Source organism: Protomyctophum bolini (assembly GCF_963924005.1).
Source record: "Protomyctophum bolini genome assembly, chromosome: 15".
In the NCBI taxonomy this organism is placed as follows: Eukaryota; Metazoa; Chordata; class Actinopteri; order Myctophiformes; family Myctophidae; genus Protomyctophum; species Protomyctophum bolini.
The window spans coordinates 17216302-17238417 of record NC_137876.1 but is presented as its reverse complement, the minus strand read 5'-3'; the positions used below and the strand labels follow the sequence as shown (position 1 = coordinate 17238417).

The 22116-nt window shown below is 44.9% G+C and overlaps 1 protein-coding gene across 1 annotated transcript in view; it reads left to right on the top strand.

Moving 5' to 3' along the window:
* dnah1 (dynein, axonemal, heavy chain 1) overlaps positions 1-22116 on the top strand; it is a gene marked incomplete at both ends in the record, with an annotated part of 92162 nt that overhangs the window by 9219 nt on the left and 60827 nt on the right. The window contains 20 exons of the mRNA XM_080784242.1: positions 122-315; positions 608-836; positions 1911-2030; positions 2122-2204; positions 3315-3456; positions 3963-4118; positions 6150-6348; positions 6841-7019; positions 8055-8129; positions 8749-8961; positions 9607-9771; positions 14183-14304; positions 15150-15255; positions 16236-16415; positions 18140-18280; positions 19008-19171; positions 19713-19826; positions 20503-20691; positions 20857-20962; positions 21931-22044. Of these exons, the coding sequence (XP_080640368.1) occupies positions 122-315; positions 608-836; positions 1911-2030; positions 2122-2204; positions 3315-3456; positions 3963-4118; positions 6150-6348; positions 6841-7019; positions 8055-8129; positions 8749-8961; positions 9607-9771; positions 14183-14304; positions 15150-15255; positions 16236-16415; positions 18140-18280; positions 19008-19171; positions 19713-19826; positions 20503-20691; positions 20857-20962; positions 21931-22044 (2991 nt within the window). The remainder of the gene's footprint in view (positions 1-121; positions 316-607; positions 837-1910; positions 2031-2121; positions 2205-3314; positions 3457-3962; positions 4119-6149; positions 6349-6840; positions 7020-8054; positions 8130-8748; positions 8962-9606; positions 9772-14182; positions 14305-15149; positions 15256-16235; positions 16416-18139; positions 18281-19007; positions 19172-19712; positions 19827-20502; positions 20692-20856; positions 20963-21930; positions 22045-22116) is intronic.

Sequence of the window (22116 nt, the reverse complement as noted above, 5' to 3'; positions counted from 1 at the left end):
GTACCATTACCAGTCTTTAGCTTAAAACAGCGATTCCATTCTTAGCTTCCTTGATGGGAATGATGATGATAATGATGAGAATCATGAGGAAGATGCTGGTGACCCAATGCGCTGCTCTCAGTTTGTGATGCAGAACCTGTTTGTTGGCGGCGAGCCTGTGCTGGAGTCGGTGGTGTTGTGGGAGCCGCTGGTGTCCCAGCTGAGAGAGGAGGTCCGCGCTGCCCTGCGTCAAGCCGCCGTACCCCTCAGGGCCTACGCTGCCGAGTACCACAAATATCTGGAGCTACACAACTCGGACATAGAAACATTTCTCCAGTAAGACTTGAAAATCTTCTTTCGTTTCTTTCCCTTTCTGGAAAATAATCATAATAATAATGGGCGCTTGCACAGAAGCTAATTTAACCCTGTAGACCTGTGATGTGACAGTGAAGATTCTGATTCTAAACCCTACTTTGTTGACTGGATTTGTTTTCCCCCGCTCTACGCCAAATCTCTTTGTCGTTTGAGCTTGCATGCAGATCAGCTATTTCAGCCAAATGCTCACCCCAGAACACACGCTATAGGATTCATATGGTTAATTTGCTACTTTCATTCGTTGGTCTTCCAGAGCCCACCACAGTCGGGTGGACGGGACGTCCCAGGAGGTACAGAGGGAGGTGGTCCAGCACCTGCAGGCCATGGAGCGGCTGTGCTCGTCCCTGCCGACCTCCATCGCCATCGGAGCGTTCGCCGTCAGCGTGGAGCCGGCGCGCCAGGCTCTGGCCCAGAAACACAGAGCGCTGGCCGACGCGCTCCTGCAGCGCCTCGCCTGCAGGCTGCGCAGGCAGCTCCTTGACGTAAGTCACTGTTTCCCCACTGCAGCGCCTCGCCTGCAGGCTGCGCAGGCAGCTCCATGACGTAAGTCACTGTTTCCCCACTGCAGCGCCTCGCCTGCAGGCTGCGCAGGCAGCTCCATGACGTAAAGCCCTAACCACACCAAAGGGTCGAGGCGGTTTTAGCATTGTAGGTGAGCTTAGTAGGTGGAAATATATCAGTCGGATATACTCGAGCGGCTTCATGCTGTGCTCAAGAGCGCATACATATACTCGGGGGGGTTAATATGCTGCATTACTATGTGGGTGTATTCAGTGTTTGCGAGACCCACATGTCATTCGCTGATTTGGCAGTCAGCTGACCAAATGGGTGGGGTATTTAAGCTCAGCTAGACTGCATGCTTGTTCCTGCCTTCCTTCTGCATTATGGTTCCTGGTTGTTGTTATGTGATGTCTGCTCCCACCGCCACCCCAGCACCACCGGTGGGCTCTGCTATTTCTGTTCCCCATGGGGGGTTGTTCTTGTATATCTTTTTTTTTTTTTAATATATTTTTTATCCCACGATTTTGTAACCCATTTTTCACCCCTGTGTCAATCATCTACTGTGATCCTGGGCTCTACACACCCTCCGCCAACCTGGGGAGAGCAACGGACTTAACTCATGCTCCCTTCATGCCTGAGTGTCCAAGTTGCTCCTTTACACCTGACAGGGGGGAGTTTCCCTGGTTGGACGTAGCGCGTGGAAGGAACACGTTATTCCAACCAGTTCCTTTCCCCTCCATCAGGCGCCCCGGCTGGCCAGGGGGAGGCAGTTTAGAGACCAGGGTTACTGCATGTTTTTGTGAGGGTACCTACCCTGTTGTATATCTATCTCCCTGCTCTTAATGTTTAATGATGGTGTTTAATTGTGCCAAGCAGGGAGAAAAATGTAGCAGAGCCGAACGCCAAGTATATGCACACTTGAATTCTCATTCTATAATAAATATTGGTTAAATGTATTTGTGAGTTATCTGACTGATCTAACAGTTTTTTTTTAGTTATTTCAGCTTCCACTGGTATTGGTATATGCCACCTCTCTCTCTCTATTGTGTGTGTAGGCATGTGAAGCGTGTAAGGCCACCAGTATCAAGCTGTATGAGACACCCAACAGCATTGAGGAGCTGACAGAGCAGAGGAACTGGATGAAACAGATCCCAGAACAGCTGAAGAGCCACGAGGTGCATAGAAAATAACCTATAGTATTATTATTTTTTACCTCATTTCTTATTATTAGATATGTATATTCAACATTTAATCTTCTCACAACAGGAATTGATGAGCCAGATCCTGTCAGACTATGAGATGCTTGACACGTTTGCCTACAGCCTGCCAAATGTGGACTTCAACATGAAGTAACTACTGTATAAGCCATGATTTGACCATGATCCATCTACATTTTTGGGAGCCGTTTTCAGACGTTAAAGGGGCCACTTCACCCCTTTTTGCAACAAGATCATATTTGAATGATGTTTAGGACACAAACACTTTCCTGGGGGTTTTTATGTGTGTATTAAACGTGTGTTTCTAGATATTTTAGTCATGACTCCATGCATGTTCATGACCAAAATGTGTCATGAAAATGTGGTCTCACTTCTTACCTGGAATACATGCTGTCTCAGTAAGACAACATGCCCACATGGGGTGTCTCCCAAGCACAAGTGCACCAAATCATTATGGTCAATGTAGGAATTAAACAATCCAGTCAAACACACAGACTACATTGCTCGCTCCTCTATATACCGCCTCCAACTTGTGCAGAATGCGGCTGCTAGACTGTTAAGCAATACACAAAGGAGGTCACAACATCACTCCTGTGCTTGCAGCCTTGCATTGAATTACATTTAAAAATGTATTAATTACTTATAAATCTCTTCATGTGCTGGGCCCAATTTATTTAAGTGAACTGGTGCACCCCAAGGCGAATATGAGACAACGGTTTTCTCATTATCCCCGCCACTAAGCTGCGAACCAACGAAGATCGAGCTTTCGAATTTGTCGCACCTATACGCTGTGGAATGATTTACCACTCTGCTTGAGAAACGCTGTGTCTGTTGGCATCTTTAAGAAGCTATACTGAAAACGCATTTGTATACCGCAAACATTTTGGCTTGCTCCAGTGATTTCTATATACTGTTCTATCTTATCTATTTCTATAGGTACTGTCTTTGCTGCTCTGTTTCTTATTTCATTGTCGGTTTGTTTTCGATTGAGATGTTCTTGTTTTATTCCTTTTATTTTATTGTACAGCACCTTGTAACAACTGTTTTGAAAGGTGCTCTATAAATAAAATTACCTTATACCTTACCTTACATTACTGTTCTGGCCATATATAGGGTGCACATTTCAAATTGTGCTACCGTTACCTTTACTACAAATTTACTATTAACATTGAGTGACTGCGGTTTCTTTCCAGCGGTGAAATGGCCCTCTAAATGAGGGTCCTTTGTGTTTCCTCTCTGCAGGTGGACAGCCGTCGGTTGGCCTCAGAACCTGACGACGCAGGTGACGGTGACTGAAGCCCAACATGTGGAGAGCGAGGAGCGCTTCCACAAGGTCCAGCTCGTCGACCAGAACAACTTCCAGGAGCGACTGGACTCTCTGCAGGTCTGCCGAGACTTTTTTCGTGGGTCCTCACTAGGCGTTTGTCATCATAGCTATATGGGCTCTTCGGTGAATCGAAACATATGCCAATCACGGTGCAACACTTTCATTTTGCAATACGCATTATATTGACCTGACAATGATATACCAGAAAAACACAAATGTAATATGGCCTTCATATTGTAAAAAGTGTATCTGATGAATAAAATAGACAGCCGATTTAGATCAAGGAGGGACTCAAATTATTATTTTTTAACATTCTGTTTATTGAATTTCCTGGAATGTTTTACATACTCGGGCACAGGTCACATACGGTAGGCATATACTGAAGCAAGGCAGGGACTCAAATTATTACCCTTACATCTGATCAAAATGGTCATTGAAACCCCTATAGTGGCATACAGCGGCTTAGGTTTATTTACAGTTGTTTACGGTTCCTTTTTCTTCTTTGTCAAGTCGATGAGTGCTAATGTGTGACTGTCACTGCTTGTTGGACTGGACTTTTCCAGATGCTGGTCGCCGGGTTCAGTGCTCACGTCGACGCAGGTCGTGCCCACGAGATAGCCAACGAGGTGAGGCGTGTGGCCAAGCAGCTGAAGGAGTCCCAGACCATGGCGCAGACCTACAACAACAGAGAACGTCTCTTTGGAGTCCCTGTCACTAATGTGAGCCAAGAAATGAAGGGGGAGATTATTCAGTATTTTAGCTGTGACATGAGCGCCTCCTCCTGAGATACTTCCGGGTCCTACTTTTGTGTCGCTTTTGTGTCCCCCATAGAGTTATACTGTGACACTCCGTCGGACTAAATCTGAGACGAAAACAACCACGAAAGTCTCATTTTACCGCTTTTCTCGCAACAACAAAGCTTTCACTGCTCTCCCAAATCTGGCTGTGACAGGCCGTCTGCCCCACATGGAATACTATCGCCATTTTATTTTATATTGTGTCAACTAAATCCTCATTAATGCATTAAACTAGATTTAACATACTCAAGCCTGCACACATTCTAAATATGCCCCCGACATATTTTACCGAGCAAGTACCTTCAATAATAATGATAATAATGGTCTTTATTGTCTCCACATCATATATTATTGTTGTCATGGACACACAACATTAATAATTCTACTCGAGTTGGAAGCATTAAGACCCATTTTAACCCTCAATGGCTTCCTTTCTGAAGAATAACGTCATTGTAAAAAGATTCACGCGTTTAGATATGCTATTTACAATGAGATGCGGACGGGAGCTGGTGCCACTTGGACCAGGACGTAACGCAGCACTACAAAATGACGTCGGACTTAAATACTGAATACCATGGCGCCACATTTCTTTCTTCAGGCAGAATATGATTGTCATTTCCCCAGTGGCGGAAAAAAGGACTCAAATGTTTTACTTCATGTTTTACCACTTCACCACTTTTCATCCTATCTTCATATATTTGCCTCCGCAATGTAGGGGGGGGGGGGGGGGGGGGGGCATATTAAAATATTAAAAGGATTTTATTAATATATCACAAATGCAGCCTAATTGAACTGTTGAAACAGGAGTAGATGGACAATCTTTAATGGTTTTAACTGATTCCTTATTTTCAGAATCAGAAAGACTTTATTGTCAGTAAAATAAGGGTGAAATGAATATGCCAGGGCTCCTCAGACTGTCAGTTCATTAATACAAATAAATAAACAGAATATGGCTCTATGATATCACTATATAAAAAAAAGATAAACGCATACTAAAAAACTACGGTGCTAAAAAGAAAGCATGCTTTTGTAAACCATAAATACAAATATGAATATACATACAACTATCTCTATACTACTCTTCCAACTCCCTGGCATCGCCCTCACTGTCCTCTGGCTTGATGTTCTTGCAAAATGTGCCATGCAGTTACAACAAGCAGAAATGCATTGTGCACTGAAATGCACTGCACAGTCCCCCTCATAGTTACAACTCACCAAGCTTCCGTCCATACTACAGTACATGATGCACTGGATTATGGATGGAAGCTTGGTGGTGGTACACTGAATGTGCATCCAGTGATGGACTTCGCATAGCAGCAGACAATCTCTGGTCTGGATATAAGCTGGGAGAGAGTGCAAGTCAAACAATAAATCAGTTAAATCCATTAAAGATCGTCCATCTACTTCTGTTTCAACAGTTGGTTTCGATTACGATGCAATTGTGATATATTAATAAAATCCTTGTTATATTTTAATATGCCCCCCCCCCACCCCCACCCCCAGCACACAAACAGAAAAGAAAACAATAAAACACCATAGACATCCATTAACATATGCATATGCTTATTAGTTATTACACATGTCTGGAACAATACAAAAGCAGGCATGACCGAAATTTATGGCCAGGAGTCATGTTTACTGAAAATGAATGGTTGGAACGGATTCAGAACCCCCAAAAAAAACCTATTTACCCATGTCACTAGCTCACCTATTTACCCATGTCACTGTCCTGCTTTTAGCCTAGGCCCTCCGGGTACCCCAACTTCGATTGGCTCCCACAAAGTCCCCCAAGGGAGTTGGCTTGGGAAGAAAAACAAATCTGTGATAGTAGACACCTTTATGAACACATCTGTGAAGAACGCTATAGTCGTATAAGCATTTTTTGTTGTTGCAGATTTGCCACAACTTTTGCTAATTTCCACCTAACTTTTCCCCGCTCCTGCCGTGTCACAGTACGACCGCCTGCAGAAGCTGACGAAGGACTTCCAGCCGTTCAGGGACCTGTGGACCACGGCGTCCGACTGGCTGCGCTGGCACGAGGGCTGGCTCGGCGACCCTCTGTTGACCGTTGACGCCGAGCAGCTGGAACGCGCCGTCCAAGACGCCTTCAAGACCACGCAGAAGTGCGTTAAACACTTCAAGGACGTCCCTGGTAAGTCAGGAAATCTATGGGGTACAACGGCCCCTATAGTCAAGCTAATCGATCGTAAGGATTGTAAAGAGTATATTATGTCAAATAATCGACAATTGACTTTGGGTGAAATGATAGAAATTTGTAATTTGGTGGAATACTGAAAATAGCTGATCTACAAGATCACAATGGGTTAACTTGTGATGTGACATGCTGTGAGCTTGTAGATCTGCTATTTAATGCGTCAAGTTTGACATTTTCATTAGACATTTTCTGCATCAATTCGTTGACACATATATATCACACAAATATTCTAAACCAATAGAGATGCGCTTCTCGATTATTCGATTAATTAATAATTCCAAAAAAGCAAACGGATTGTTTAAAATATAATTGATGCAGACACTGTGTGATTCGAGGTGATTCATTCCGTATAGGCACGGGTGAGCAAAAGGCTTGCCGTGTTCCAAGAACACACGGAGCTTAAGAGCATTACTCACTTTTCCTTTCCAGACTGCCAGATGGTGGCTACAGATCTACTGGGCAGGGTGGAGCGGTTCCGCCCCAACGTGCCTCTGATCCAGGCCCTGAGGAGCCCGGGGATGAGGATGCGCCACTGGCAGTCGCTGGGCGAGCGCGTCGGCATGCACGTCATGCCTAAGGCCAGCCTGACCTTCTCCGGCTGTCTGGAGGTCAATCCTTCTAATGATAATCCTAATACTGAGCTGACCATATAGAAGGAGTCCAGTTGGCAATTAATAAAGCAAAGACAGGGAAAGCCACAGGCATAGAATACCTGCCCCGAAGAGATCTCGACGACGTCACATCACCAATGCTATCTCACACTCTATACTTTGGTCTGTTTGAAATGGGAAGAATTCCCTCTATGTGGTTCAGATCCATTATAACGCCTATTTTTTTTAAACTGATGACCCGAGGGTTCCCCTTAATTATAGAGGGATCGGTCTGTTGAGTACAGTTTACAAGTTATATTCCTCTATACTTAACGAAAGGAATTGAGGATTTCTTTCTTGGATTGGAGCAGGTCGTTAGTATTGTGCGGTCAAGGGAGATACTTTTTGATGAGGTCAAACGTACTTGGGCAGGAGAGATCTGGAGAAAACCAAGATTACGTACACAATATAGGGAAATAAAACATGACTATTATACTGAAAACTATGTTTTATTTAATCTGCCAAAGAAAAAAAGATCACTTTGTGCCCAGATTAGAGGAGGTATACTGCCACTTTATATTGAAACAGGTCGTTATGTTGGGCCAGATGAAGAAGATCGAATCTGCCAAATGTGGGATCTCAATGAATGGTACGGTTAGAGAAGCGTTGTTTAATAATATAAACATATGTTAATATGATGGAAATGAATGATGCACAATTTATTAACCGTTTAGTTGAAAAATACTTTTAAATTGGCAAAATTATCTAGAGAAAGCCTGGGATCTGAGGAAAAAGGCCAATGTACAGCCAGTAAGGGATAGGCTATGTATGCTATAGTTACGGTATTTTGTTTTATGTTTTAGTTTGGATTTGTTGTATTTGTATTTATGTATGCCATCAGCAGTATCGGTAAGAAGTGTATAACTGTTTTTTGTACCTTGTGTGAAAAGGTGTCATATAATCCCATGAGGGATGGGCCACAAGGTGGCATGACACATAAAATCATTCATTCATTCATTCATTCATTCATTCATTCATTCATTCATTCTGCAGATGGGCCTGCAGAGACACATCGCTGAGGTGGAGCACGTGGCCGAGGTGGCCGCCAAAGAGTACGCCATCGAGCAGGTATAATACTAGACGCTGTCACTGTGTCTGTCTCTCTCCCCATTTAATTCCCGACATCAAACACTTCAACCCTATAGTCTCCAAACGTTTTAATTTCCAGGGAGAGAGAAATCGGCATACAGTACAGTATAGCACAAACGTTACTCTCTCTCTCTCTCTGCTGATTTCTGATCGTCTGCACCCTTGTTAAATTGACTATGAGCTTGTAGATCTGCTATTTTTCAATAGCTAAAGTATAACATAATCCTTAAAACACCAAAAGGGGGTGTGGGGGTGTGTGGGGGGGGGGGTGTGTGTGTGTGTGTGTGTGTGTGTGTGTGGGTGTGTGTGTGAGAACCCTCGATCGATAATTGTGTTTGAATCTTACCCGAGCCCACCAGTGGGGTGGCCTGAAAATGTGTCAACTATAAGTACGCTGTACACAAAAACACTGTCTGGAGGCATTTAGACCCCCCCCTGTCCAACACACATATGCACACACACACACACACACACACACACACACGGAAAATGGCTCTGAGTCACAGTGATTTAACACCAACAAGTTACTGTGCGCGCGGCATGACCCAACCACACCGTTTGTAATGCATCTCTTCTGTCTCCTCCAACCACCGTCCAGGCTCTGGACAAGATGGAGGCCGAGTGGTCGACGGTGGCGTTTGACGTTCTGCCCTACAAAGAGACGGGAAGCTACATCCTGAAGAGTCCAGACGAGGCCTCGCAGCTGCTGGACGACCACATCGTCATGACTCAGAGCATGTCTCTCTCTCCCCACAAGAAGAGCTTTGAGGAACGCATCGGCGCCTGGGAGAGGAAGCTCAGAACGGCTCAGGTGCGCACACACACACACACACACACACACACACACACACACACACACACACACACACACACACACACACACAATTTTTTATTTTCAATTCAAAGGGCTTTATTGGCATGAGAAAACATACGTTTACATTGCCAAAGCAGAAAGAACAATACAACGATACAGCAATACAATCAGAACAAAAATTATGTACTTTGAAGGTCAGAATCTTCAATAGATCAACTTCTGTGTACCAAGATCACTTGATGCAGGTATAGTGCAGGAATATACACAATGATTAGTCTTTAGGGTGGTTGTGTTCCATTTGATGTCCTTCTCCTATCACAGCAACTCACAAATCTTGCTGCTGTGTTTGCACATTGTTGTACTTCGCCCAGCAGACACACATGGCTTGGGGAAGTAGGGCTGCTGGGGGGTGCGGCAGTGGCTCAGGGGTAGAGTGGCCGGTATAGAGCAGCCGGATGGCAACCGTGAGTTTCCCAGTTCGATTCCGGGCTTCCCCAGAGTTAGTGAACCCATAATTGCTCCCGATGTGCAGGTTTCCTCCGCCATCGTTGTATGAATGTGTGCTTGTGTGCATGTGGACGGGTGAATGTATAATGCACAATCTATATATATAAAATGCACCATTTATATACCATATTGCAGGATGTGCTGGAGGAGTGGCTGACATGCCAACGGTCCTGGCTCTATCTGGAGCCCATCTTCGGCTCCGATGACATCACCCGCCAGCTGCCCGCGGAGGCCCGGAGGTACCAGAGCATGGAGCGTGCGTGGAGAGCACTGATGAAAAGTGCCTTTGAGAAGCCCCAGGTCAGCACAACACAACACAACACCACACTGCTCTGTGCCTTTTAGAAGCCCCAGGTCAGCACAACACAACACAACACCACACTGCTCTGTGCTTTTAGAAGCCCCAGGTCAATACAACACTTTTTTTGATTGATTGATTGATTGAAATATATATATATATATATATATATATATTTTTTTTTTAATATATTTTTTATCCCACGATTTTGTAACCCATTTTCACCCCTGTGTCAATCATCTAATGTTCTCTACACACCCTCCACCAACCTATAGTCCCCATATATGGGGGACAAGGGGAGAGCAACAGACTTGAACTCATGCCTGAGTGTCCAAGTTGCTCCTTTACACCTGACAGGGGGGAGTTTCCCTGGTTGGACGTAGCGCATGGAAGAAACACGTTATTCCAACCAGTTCCTTTCCCCTCCATCTGGCCAGGGGGAGGCGATTGAAATATTTATTTAACAGTTTGCATAATTAGAGTACATTTCAAGCACAAACTCAATACAAAGACTGTTAACTGTGAGTGGACGACCCAATTAAGCATTACACTTGTTTACAAGAGGGTCCACCATGTTCAATTCATCAAAACATTTAGAGACGTACAAATAGACACTTCTATATAGTTAAAGAACAGAACAGGAATTCATCATAAAGGAAGCAAAAAGGGAAAAGAAACATATACAGTTAGGGGAAAAAGGGGTGGGGGGGTGGGGGGGGATTCAGATTTTACGGGGGCCAGTTTCGAATCGCAGCCGTCCGTAGGTGCCCTTTGAGAGTGGTTTTGAAGGAGTCAAGGGATTCACATGTCTTAATGACTGTTGGTAGGGCGTTCCACATTCTGGTGGCACAGGAGCGAAAATAATTTAGTCCCTTGTTTGTGCCGAATCTGGGTTGTACATGGTTCGTTACACTCCCTCCACAACACCACACTGCTCTGTGCTTTCGAGAAGCACCACACTGCTCTGTGGATTAACCTGATTACTTAGGGCAATAGTGGGCAACTTTGACGATAGTGAGGGCACACTCACTCCAGTGGGGCCACATTGCATATTAGTGTCGTAGCAAAAATAGCTGATCTACAAGCTCAAAACGTGTCGCACTGCGGCGCGTTTTGAGCTTTTTTGCTATTTTTTAATTGAAATCGTGAATACTTTTTTTGCCATTTTTAAATTGGAATCCTGAAGTAAAAGTTTTATTGAATTTCAAATGGATTTAGTTATAGATATGTTATAACTTTATGAATTAAATACAAATACATTGGACATAAAAAAGAGAAGACAATAACATTGTAATCATCATACTATAATTCAGTCAATGTCTGTGTGTGTGTGTGTGTGTGTGTGTGTGTGTGTGTGTGTGTGTGTCTGTCTGTGTGTCAGAAACACCGCCGTAGCTCCTCACTGCCTGCACCAATCGCTCCTTCACACAGGCATTGACCATAATAATATCTTAACGAAGCCCTTTTTTCGATTTGACACATTAATGATTCATAATGAATTTATTAGTGAATTATAAAACCCCCCCGCGGCCACAAGGGGGGGATATCTCACAACGGGTAAGGGCTAGTACTAGTAATTAACTGAAATCAATAATATATCAATGTTCGGATATTAACCTGAGGGCCGCATTACGTGATGGTGGGTGCGGCATGTGGCCCCTGAGCCGCCAGTTGCCCATGTATGGCATATAGACACCAAGCCCCCAGTAAGGCTATCCAACGTTGAAAGCTACCTACTGGCAAAATGTGGAACTGCAGCACTTTCATGGAGGTGGACGGACGTTCATGACGTCATGTGCGTCAGCCACAGACCTAAGATTTGAGGTCCGGGGCTAAAGGCTAGGCTAAACTTCCGCTCGCTCGAGCCATTGAGTTATAATTATACTTCCGGCAGTCTTCCGGGTGCTTCAAAACGCCACTGAGCAACTTCTATTTAAATGAATAGCGAGGGGGGGGGGGGGGGGGGGGGGGTGGTTCGGTCTCTATCCTTTCATTACTCTATGATAGACACACACAGAGTCACACTGAAAACTGGAGCCTTTTCCCTGAGTGACGGACACAGATAGAGACTACTGTATGTCTGGCTGACGCAACACACCGGCTTCACGGATTGGCCAGAGGCGTCACATGACGTTTGTACCACTGTAGAGATTTAAGAGATAGCGTGTGGTTGACAGAACTGCATTCTGGGACAGAGACGGAGAGAAAGAACTGCATTGTGGGACAGAGAAGAAGAACTACCTGATGTTAGAATGATCTGCTGGACCGTCCATCTGAAAGGAGGAGCAGAGAGATGTCGCCATGCAGCTGTGGTGCTGCAGGACAAGCTGTACTGCTTTGGAGGAGACAGTGATCCCATTGATGTTCACGTCTTAAACACAGTGTCTTTATGCTGGAGGAAGCTGAGCCCAGGGACGTCGCCAGGAAGAGGAGGAGGACGCCACCTAGAGGTTCCATCCAGGCGCTCTGGCCACACAGCTGTGTTGGTTGAAGATATAGTCTACATCTGGGGAGGGAGGCCTTACTGCAATGTGCTTTATGCATTTGGTGTTGACGACTACAGATGGTTCAAACCCAGGGTTTCTGGCACTGTTCCAGAGGAGAGGTACGGCCATTCAGCCTGTGTGTTGGAGAAGGTCATGTTTATACATGGAGGATCCACCATGCTGACTGGATGGACTAATGACATGTACAAGTTGGACACCAGCACAATGGTCTGGACTTTAATTAACGCCAGAGGAACTCCACCTACTGCTACATACTTTCACTCTGCCACCATCATCGGGACAAAGATGTTTGTAGTTGGGGACTATAGGAGCCAGTACCCCCTCAGAGTGTTTGACACAGAGACCAACCTGTGGCTGAGCACACCATCTCCACAGCCTCATCCAGAAAGAGTCTATTATTCAGCATTTACCTACAATGGAGAGCTGTACATATATGGCTGGTACAAAGATGATGTGTGGAAATTCAGTCCAGAGACCTTCTCCTGGAAGAAGGTTGAGCCCAAGGGAAAGGTCCGGGTCCGAGATGTGAGATATGCTGCTGCATGCATGGTGGGAGATCGTATCTTCTTCTTTGGAGGAGACACCACCCCTGGTGACCTGTATGTCTTAGACTTCAGACCTAGCCTCAAGACATTATGTAAGCTAGCAGTTATTCAGAACGGTCTGGAGCAGTCGGAGCTCACACACGACATCAGGTGGGAACTGGCAGCCATGACAACCAACAATAACAACCAGACGACGCCGACATGATAAAAGCATGCCTACGATAAAGAAGGAAATATAAATAATAAAAATCACACCCGTGTGAAGTGAGGGGCGCTAATATATTAAAGTCTAACTCGGTCATGTTGATTAGGTGATGTAATGGTGATGTAAAACAAACGGTGCCAACACAAACATTAAATGCCATTAACAATAAAGAGACAATATGACGTAAACGACACATTATGCCGTAAATGTTCCCTTCATTGTCAATGCATTTACTAGACAAACATTAAACCTGTGTATAGGAAGGGCCCCTCAAAAATCCGGCAAATTCATAAAACGGCAAAAAAAATTACACTTGTGTGAAGTGAGCGGTGCCTTTGACTTGTTTGTCTGGGGCACCCGTCACAACTGCCGCTCCCTAACTATACCCTACCCTACCCTCCAAAAAACCACCCACACCCTCAGATCTGATAATATATTCCTACTGGAGGTTCCAAATACCAACCATGTACACCATGGGGGACCGACCAGGCCTTCCTTCTGCTGGGCAGCAGCGCACCTGTGGAACAGCCGTCCTTATATGGACCTGACAGTACCGCAGACGATGGAGTCTTTTAAAACGGGCTTAAAAACTTTTTTTTTTCTTTTTCGGAAGGCCTTTTCGTGTCGAACTGTTGTTTGACACACACAGGTGTGATTTTCTTTTTTTTGATGGGCACCGGACCCTCTTATGCAATGCAGCTTTGTGTGTCTGTGTGTATCACAGTGATGATTTGATTGGTTGAGCACGGAATGTCACATCACATTCATTCCGCTCTTAAAATCACACATCACATAATATGTGATGAGTGTTATGGAAGGTAAAAAGGAATAAAGTGTCCTTTAGTTACAGTCAGTGTGTCACCGTATCAAGATAACAGTCATCAGTTATCAGAGTTAAAAAGTGTCCATGTTTATCCTGAGGGTTAACATCACATGATGGTGAGGGCCGCATGTGGCCCCCAGGCTGCCAGTTGCCCATGTATGACTTAGGGGCTGTTCACACCCAAGAGACAGCTGTCTCCCCGGTGTCTTCTGTGTGGCAATTTATTTTCAATGGGAGTCACATGGTTTGACGAGACAAGCTTTCTCCCTGGCTGTCTCCTGCCCCCCCTCCCCCCCCCCCCCCCCCCCCCCCCCCGTGTGTGCGTGCGTGCAGGTGATTGAGCTGTGTTCAGATGATCATCTGCTCAACAGTCTGAGGTTCTGCAACCAGCAGTTAGAGTTGGTCCAGAAAGGACTCAGTGACTACCTGGAGAGCAAGAGAGGAGCCTTCCCAAGGTACACGTATACTACTTAAGCATTATTCATAGTCTGGATTTTCGGTGGTGAGGTGACCTCCGAACTACAACATGACGTCATGAGCCGCGGTGAAGAGCAAGCTACTGCCCCAGCCCTTCTCTCTGTTTTTACTCACCACCGCTCAATGTTATTTCAGCTCCGGTGGTCACCTCGCCACTGAAAATAGAGTTCACAATGCACACTGCTAGCTTGTATAGATCGGCGATTCTTGCGCTCCATTGTACAACAAAGAACTGGGAAAGCATGTGTGACATCTTTTCTTAAAGGGAACATTTTTAACTCAAATAATTGATTCTAGGGGTCCCTGGAACAAAATATTATGAGATATAGATAATGAATACTTCGGCGGCCGAATAGATAACATTTTGGGGGTCCTTGATATGAAAAAGTTTGAGCACCACCACCGATAGCAACACATGTTTTTCAGAAAACTGTTTGGTTTAGAAGGCATTATGTAGAATCGGCCTCATGCCTTAATGTATTGACATAAGATTGTCTAAAGGCCTATTCATACTCACATTTTAGGTGATAAGGTGACCACCGAAAAATACAATAGTGTATGACGTCACGCTGCGGTGATAAGAGACTCACCGCTCACCCAAACACATCTCTCTTTTTTTTCTCTTTACTAACCACCGTTTTGGTGGTCACCTTATCACCTAAAACTGGAGTATGAATAGGCCTTCACGATGAAGACTATTATGATTCCATGGTCACAAACATCCTGTTCATAGTAGCAGTTTCTCTATTGTTTCAATCTATTGTGATCCTCTCTCTCTGTTGTTGTGTATAACTCTAACGTTTCCAGTCTTGGATATTTGTAGGTTCTACTTCCTGTCAGACGATGAGCTGCTGGAGATTCTTTCTCAGAGCAAAGACCCCAGGGCCGTTCAGCCTCACCTACGCAAGTGCTTCGAGAACATCGCCAGGGTTCGATCTTTCTTCATTTCGTTTTGTATATCTGTGTCCAGGGACGTGCAGAGTGTTAGAGAGGCAGCGGGGCTGACATCCCGTAATAGGGCACTTTTAGACAAAAATCACAGATCTACAAGCTCACAACGCGTTGAGAGTGTTGGAATAAATGGTAAATGGTGCACTTATAGCGCCTTTATCCAAGGCGCTTTACACAGATTGAGCATTACGTTCAGCCATACATTCATACACCGATGGAGGCGGAAACCATGCCAAGGCACCAACCTGCTCATCGGGAGCAATTAGGGGTTCAGAGTCTTGCTCAAGGACACTTCGACACTGGCTGCGTTTTTCGGATTTTTAGTGGCGTTTTTTTTCCGTCGGTTTTCCGACCCAGTGTGCATCCACCTTTGCTCTGGGGGAGCCCGGGTTCGAACTGGGAACTCTTGCGGTTCCCATCCGGCCACTCTACCCCCTGAGCCACCCCCACCCCCATCATCCCTGTGAGTGCAATTTACAATTTAGGCATTTTGCAGACACTTTTATCCAGAGCGACTTACAAGGTAAAGCACATAAGCATCAGCTCTAAATGATATACTAGTGAAATGACAATCTGTGCATTGAAACTATTATACAGGACACCAAAACAATGAACCTAACATCTGTTTAAATAACGACGATATCTCAATTACATTCTTAACATTGTGGTCAGTCAGGAAAAACAAGAGAATGAGTATGTCTGCGTGGTCAATCCAGGCTGAATGTGGCGTGCGTGTACAAAATAATTTGAGAACAGACGGGCCGATATTTATGAAACTTGGTGGGAATGATCAGGAGAGGATTAACTTTGATTGTAAATCATCACAATTCAATGTGGAGGTCATAAAGCAACACAATTGGATTATTGGATCATATTTCTGGAATATAATAGAGACATACATGGAATCATGACGTGTGTGTGTGCTGTGTGGGGTGTGTTGCTCTATTTAATGTCTCAGCTCCAGTTCCAGCCAGATCTCCAGATAACGCACATGTACTCTGGCGAAGGCGAGGAGGTGACGTTCACGCGTCCCGTGAGGCCCAGTGGAGACGTGGAGGACTGGCTGAGAGAGGTGGAGGGCTCCATGAAGGCCAGTGTGAGGGACAACATCCAGCGCTCGCTCGGAGCCTACCCGGAGGTCTGAGACCCTGTCTGTCTGTCTGTCTGTCTGAGACACAAACCTGTGTCAAATAGTACCATTACGCACCATTATGTTTGTTTTATTCTGTATTCTTCAGTGGAAGGTTTCCATTTTAATAGAGGCTATGCACGTGCCCTCATCATACTCGGAAGTTAGGTGGGAACGCCCTGCTGAGTGGCAAAAAATGACTTTCTGGCCTTGACAGCCCCATACATCCAAACAGAAAAGTCCTATTTGATCAGAACAATATTGCCGACAACACCTGCGGCGGTGTTTCCTCTGCCACCGGCAAAAGCCTCCTAATGATGGGGCACGGTGGCACAGTAGGTAGTGCTGTCGCCTCACAGCTAGAAGGTCCTGGGTTCGATTCCCGCTCGGGACGCTGTGGGCGCTGGCGGCGTGTTTCCTCCTCCGCATCATCAGTGCCCATACCCGAAGGCGGGGTTGGCGAAAGGGCCTTTCTGTGTGGAGTTTGAATGTTCTCCCCGTGTCCCCTAGGGTAGGTATACCCTCACAAAAAACATGCAGTAATCCTGGTCACTAAACTGCCTCCCCCTGGCCAGCCGGGGCGCCTGATGGAGGGGAAAGGAACTGGTTGGAATAACGCTACGTCCAACCAGGGAAACTCCCCCCTGTCTGGTGTAAAGGAGCAACTTGGACACTCAGGCATAAAGGAAGCATGAGTTCAAGTCCGTTGCTCTCCCCTTGTCCCTCATATATGGGGACTAGGTTGGTGGAGGGTGTGTAGAGCCCAGGATCACATTAGATGATTGACACAGGGGTGAAAAATGGGTTACAAAATCGTGGGATAAAAAAATAATATATAAAAATAAATAAAAAGCCTCCTAATCCGCCACAGACCGGCAGCTGCCTGCTTTCTGCCACTGTTGTGTATCTTTGCCACTCGATTTACACTTTATGCATGCGCATATACCCTCCAATCCAGATTTGTTTCCATAACCTTTAATGTACAAAATGTATAGTACATTGCTTTTAGTTCAATATTTTCAGGTGCTCATTATATTGTCCCATATGGCCTAATATCTCTAGTGCCAATAAGATTAAATTAACTCCAATAAGTTGTATGCTGTTTGAATCAGGTCTTATGGGATGTAGTAAACTCTCCAGTGTTCATTTAACTCGGCGTACAATGGGAACCAAATGGACGCATTTACTTAAAGGGCACCCTTTTTGCAAAAATATATATGTTAATGACGTTTAGAAGCTTTAGAACACTTTCCTGGGGGTCTTTATGTGTGTAATATGTGGTTTTAGATATTTTAGATTGTAGCAGTGAGCCCAGTGTCTCTGATGTCATGGACACTGGTCTCACTTCCTTCCTGGACTACAATTCCCATAATACTTTGGTGCACTGCTCCTCCTTGTGCATAGGGGAGGTCTGTCTTACTGAGACCACATGTAGTCCAGGAAGTAAGTGATCCCAGTGTCAGACATGACATCAGAGACACTGGGCTCACTGCTACAATCTAAAATATCTAAAACCACATATTACACACATAAAGACCCCCAGGAAAGTGTTCTAAAGCTCCTAAACGTCATTAACATATATTTTTTAGCAAAAAGGGTGAAGTGTCCCGTTAACACTGGGGATTATTATACAGTGTAAGCAAAGCATTGTAGCCACAGTTCGATATCAAGGTTTTGCTTGGAGAAACGTATAGCTGCTCAGTGTGTGTACATCTTTTCTGCCCCTCCAACAGAAGGCCCGTACAGAGTGGGTGTTATCGTGGCCTGGACAGGTGGTCATCGCTGGCTGTCAGGTGTTCTGGACCTGCGAGGTTTCACAGGCCCTGGAGCAGGGAGACCTGGCCAGCCGCCTCTTCCCACAGCTTCAGACACAGGTCTGGGACTACATTGGTTCTTTCAACCTGGCGTCCATATTTTGGACATCATCGTCATATAGGCAAAAGGATTTGCAGATTTCTTTTGAAAATAGCAAGCTCACATTGTGTTGCAGTGCATACACACTGCGCAGCATAGTGAGCTTAAAGAGCTTTTTCTAGCTCATTTAGAAAAATAATGAAATAGGGCTTATATTAAAGTAGCAATGCCATGTAGAGATACTGTTAAAAGTAAAGGTTCCCGTTCTCCAAATTTTACTTTAGTAAAAGCACAAACGCATTGTCATCAAAATGTACTTACTGTACCAAACATAAAAGTACCCATTATGCCCATTTAAAATCAAATTATTGGATAATAATTAGGGATGTCCCGATCACGATTTTTTTGCTCCCGATCCGATTTCCGATCATTTGATTTTGAGATATACCAATACCGATCTTTCCCCATCCGATATTTATATTTTTATATAACACTTATGCTAATGTCCTAATGTCCCAAATATCCTAATGTATATGTCACTCTAGTGTAGTCTGTTGTGTTGCCTTTCAATTTCTGAAAGGCAAAATGTGACTACACTTTCGTTAGAATGACTGTCATTGTGTTTGTTTTCTTTCTATGAAAGCAAAATGGAATCATAGCAAAATAACGATGTATTGGTTAATTAGAGTGAATAAAGCTATGTTTAGTGCTGATGTTTCTGTGGTTGTCTGGCGGTTTGGCGTATAGCTGGAAGACTTGGTGCGGCTGGTGAGAGGGCGTCTGAGCGGGATGCAGAGGGCTGTACTGTCTGCTCTCATCGTCACAGAGGTCCACGGCAAGGACGTTGCGGCCAAGCTGCTGCAGGAGAACATCTCCAGTGTGAGTGACTTCGAATGGATCAGTCAGCTCAGGTACTCACTATATACTAAACTGCGTTTATTGTTTGTTTATAAGTGTACCAGTGGGTTCCCACACTTTTTAATGTCAAGGACCCCCCCAAATTGACACTCATTAGACCCCCATTAGAAAATATATGCCAAGGAAGCCCCATGTTAAGGGGAGATTTTTACGTATCTGTCAGTGATTTTCCCCCCGATTTTCATTTAAAGGACCCCCAGGTTTGACCTGAATTAGGCTACGTACCCCCATTTAATGGCATTTCTATCTCTGGGCCCCCAATTGTAAAATCAAAGTTAATTTTACTCTGAGATTGTACAAATGAGACCAAATGGACCCGTTAGGTTCCAGTTGTACACTCGGTTGGGACCCACACCTTTTGAATGGGCATTAGTCATTTGGTCTCTCTGGCAGGCGACCAGCTTTTGAATGGTTGCATTATATCTTTGGTCCGACGTACGGACAGTCCGACACGCAATAGTCAATAGTCTGACACCCTATACCCCAAACCCTAACCTATAACCCTTAACAAACCATATGGTATTCACTTTGCAGATATTACTGGACCAGAGATGAGCTGTACGTGCGAGCAGTGAATGCAGAGTTCTTGTATGGATACGAGTATCTGGGCAACTCTGGACGTCTGGTTATCACACCGCTCACTGACAGGCACGTCTTTGCAGTATTAGCTAAAGATTAAAACCATGAACTCCTTATTCTGTTCCATTTTGTATACTCTGCGGCGGGCCCTATATTTGGCACTATATGGGCTGTATTTTGCGTGTCTTAAGTACCAGGTCTTATTCCCTAACTTGAGTAAACTAAAGACCTGGAGGCGTGATCATTGCTCTTTGGCCACTCAGAATAGCCAAATGGCATTGATCACGCCTCCAGGTCTTTAGTTTACTCAAGTTAGGGAATAAGACCTGGTACTTAAGACACGCAAAATACAGCCCATATGCCTTATGCCTAATCTTATTACGCATTTACTGCATTAATTTTTTTGGAAAACATGTATTTATTGCTCAAGACATGAGCAACAGTTTTTAGGCCAGTCCACAGACTCCACACCAATGCAACTCCTTGCAACAAAACTGTTTCAAGGCCAGTCCCCAATGCAACTCCTTGCAACTGCTGCCATTGGGGGATTAATCATTGCAATTAAGGACAGTAGTTGGCATATTGCAGGAGTTGCATTATTGTGGACTGGCCTTAAATGAACACTCAGGATTTGACCGTGTCCTGTTAAACGCTTCAGCTGAAAACTAGGGATGTCCCAATCACGTTCTGTGGCTCCCGGTCTGATTCCGACCTCTGCTGAAAACCTTACTCCATCTCCTTGCAGATGCTACCTGACCCTGACCGGCGCTCTGCACCTGAAGTTAGGAGGCGCGCCGGCCGGTCCGGCAGGGACGGGAAAGACGGAGACCACCAAAGACCTGGGCAAGGCCCTGGCCGTCCAGACGGTGGTCTTCAACTGCTCCGACCAGCTGGATGTCATTGCCATGGGCAAGTTCCTCAAGGGCCTGGCCAGGTGGGCAGCTTTGACAATGGAGAGGGCCACTATAGTTCCAATGACTAATGAATCAATGAATAATGTATCAGCGGTAAACAATATAGGGAAGTGGCCCAAGTTCTTTCCAAAATGGCGTGCGTGCACAGAGCCCATTATGATCAGTTTTTCCACGTTCCGTTCCAGCTCCGGGGCCTGGGCGTGCTTTGACGAGTTTAACCGTATCGACGTGGAGGTGCTCTCTGTGGTGGCACAACAGATCACCACCATCCAGAAAGCTCTACAGCAAAGAGTGAGTCATAGTAACAAACGGATCACCGGCATCTAGCCGCAATTTGCAACTCTAGATTTTTTTAATCTGGAGTTGCAATACCCTCCATTGGCTCCCCACTCATCCAATTTGCTTTTGCGATCTGCTTGTATTAAATGACGTTAAACTCACCAACATTGCAGCTCTAGGCCAAACTTGAATTATCCTCTTTCAATCTGCCAAGCTTTTGTTTCATAAAAAAGCCACCGTAGACATGTTATGAGCTACTTTCTGTCAGGCGGTGATTATTTTTCTAAGTGTTGGCGTTTGGAAGCACTCGTCGAGGTCACTGAACGGCCCATGCGTAATACCTGTTTCGAATTTGCACATAATGCAGGAGGCAGAAGCGCGACCCATTAATAAAAACGAGTGCTTCCAAACTCCCAACACTTGCAAAAGCAAATTGGATGAGTGGGGAGTCAATGGAGGGTATTTGCAACTCTAGATTCATCCCATTATAAAAACAATCTAGAGTTGCAAATTGCAGCTACACCAGAAAGCTCTACAGCAAAGAGTGAGTCACAAATAAGCCTCATACACACATATCAACCGCCATCAAACAAAATGTTTTGTCGTTTTCTTTTTTTATGTCCGCCACAATGGTTTTCCAATTGGAGTCACATGGTTTGACCAAACATTTGGGTTTGATGGTGTTCTGTTTGTTGATGTTCTGAACATGTATTTTCTGTTCATTAAAGAGCTGGAGAGACATGGAGACCTCTGTTACTACACACTCTATATCAATGATTACTTTTAGAATATAGTGATTTAACCTTTTAACAAAAAATATCACTTTAAAACAGTTACTCTAAGAAAAATGTTTCGACTGGTCTACGTTCATTTCCCGCTGATCCTAGAAGAACCATACACTTTTAAGATATTTTAATCTCACGTGAGCACCCGGTTGGCTTCTGTGTTGTTTTTCTTTTTAATTGTTGCTGTTTTTCCAGGCAGAGCGCTTTGTGTTTGAAGGTGCGGAGATCCCTCTCGTTGCATCCTGTGCTGTTTTCATCACCATGAACCCTGGTTATGCCGGCCGCACTGAACTGCCGGACAACCTCAAGGTTCTCCGCTGGAGATAGATTTCCAATGTAAATGTGTTCAGTTCAGTGTAGGAGATACTGGTTGTTTTACAC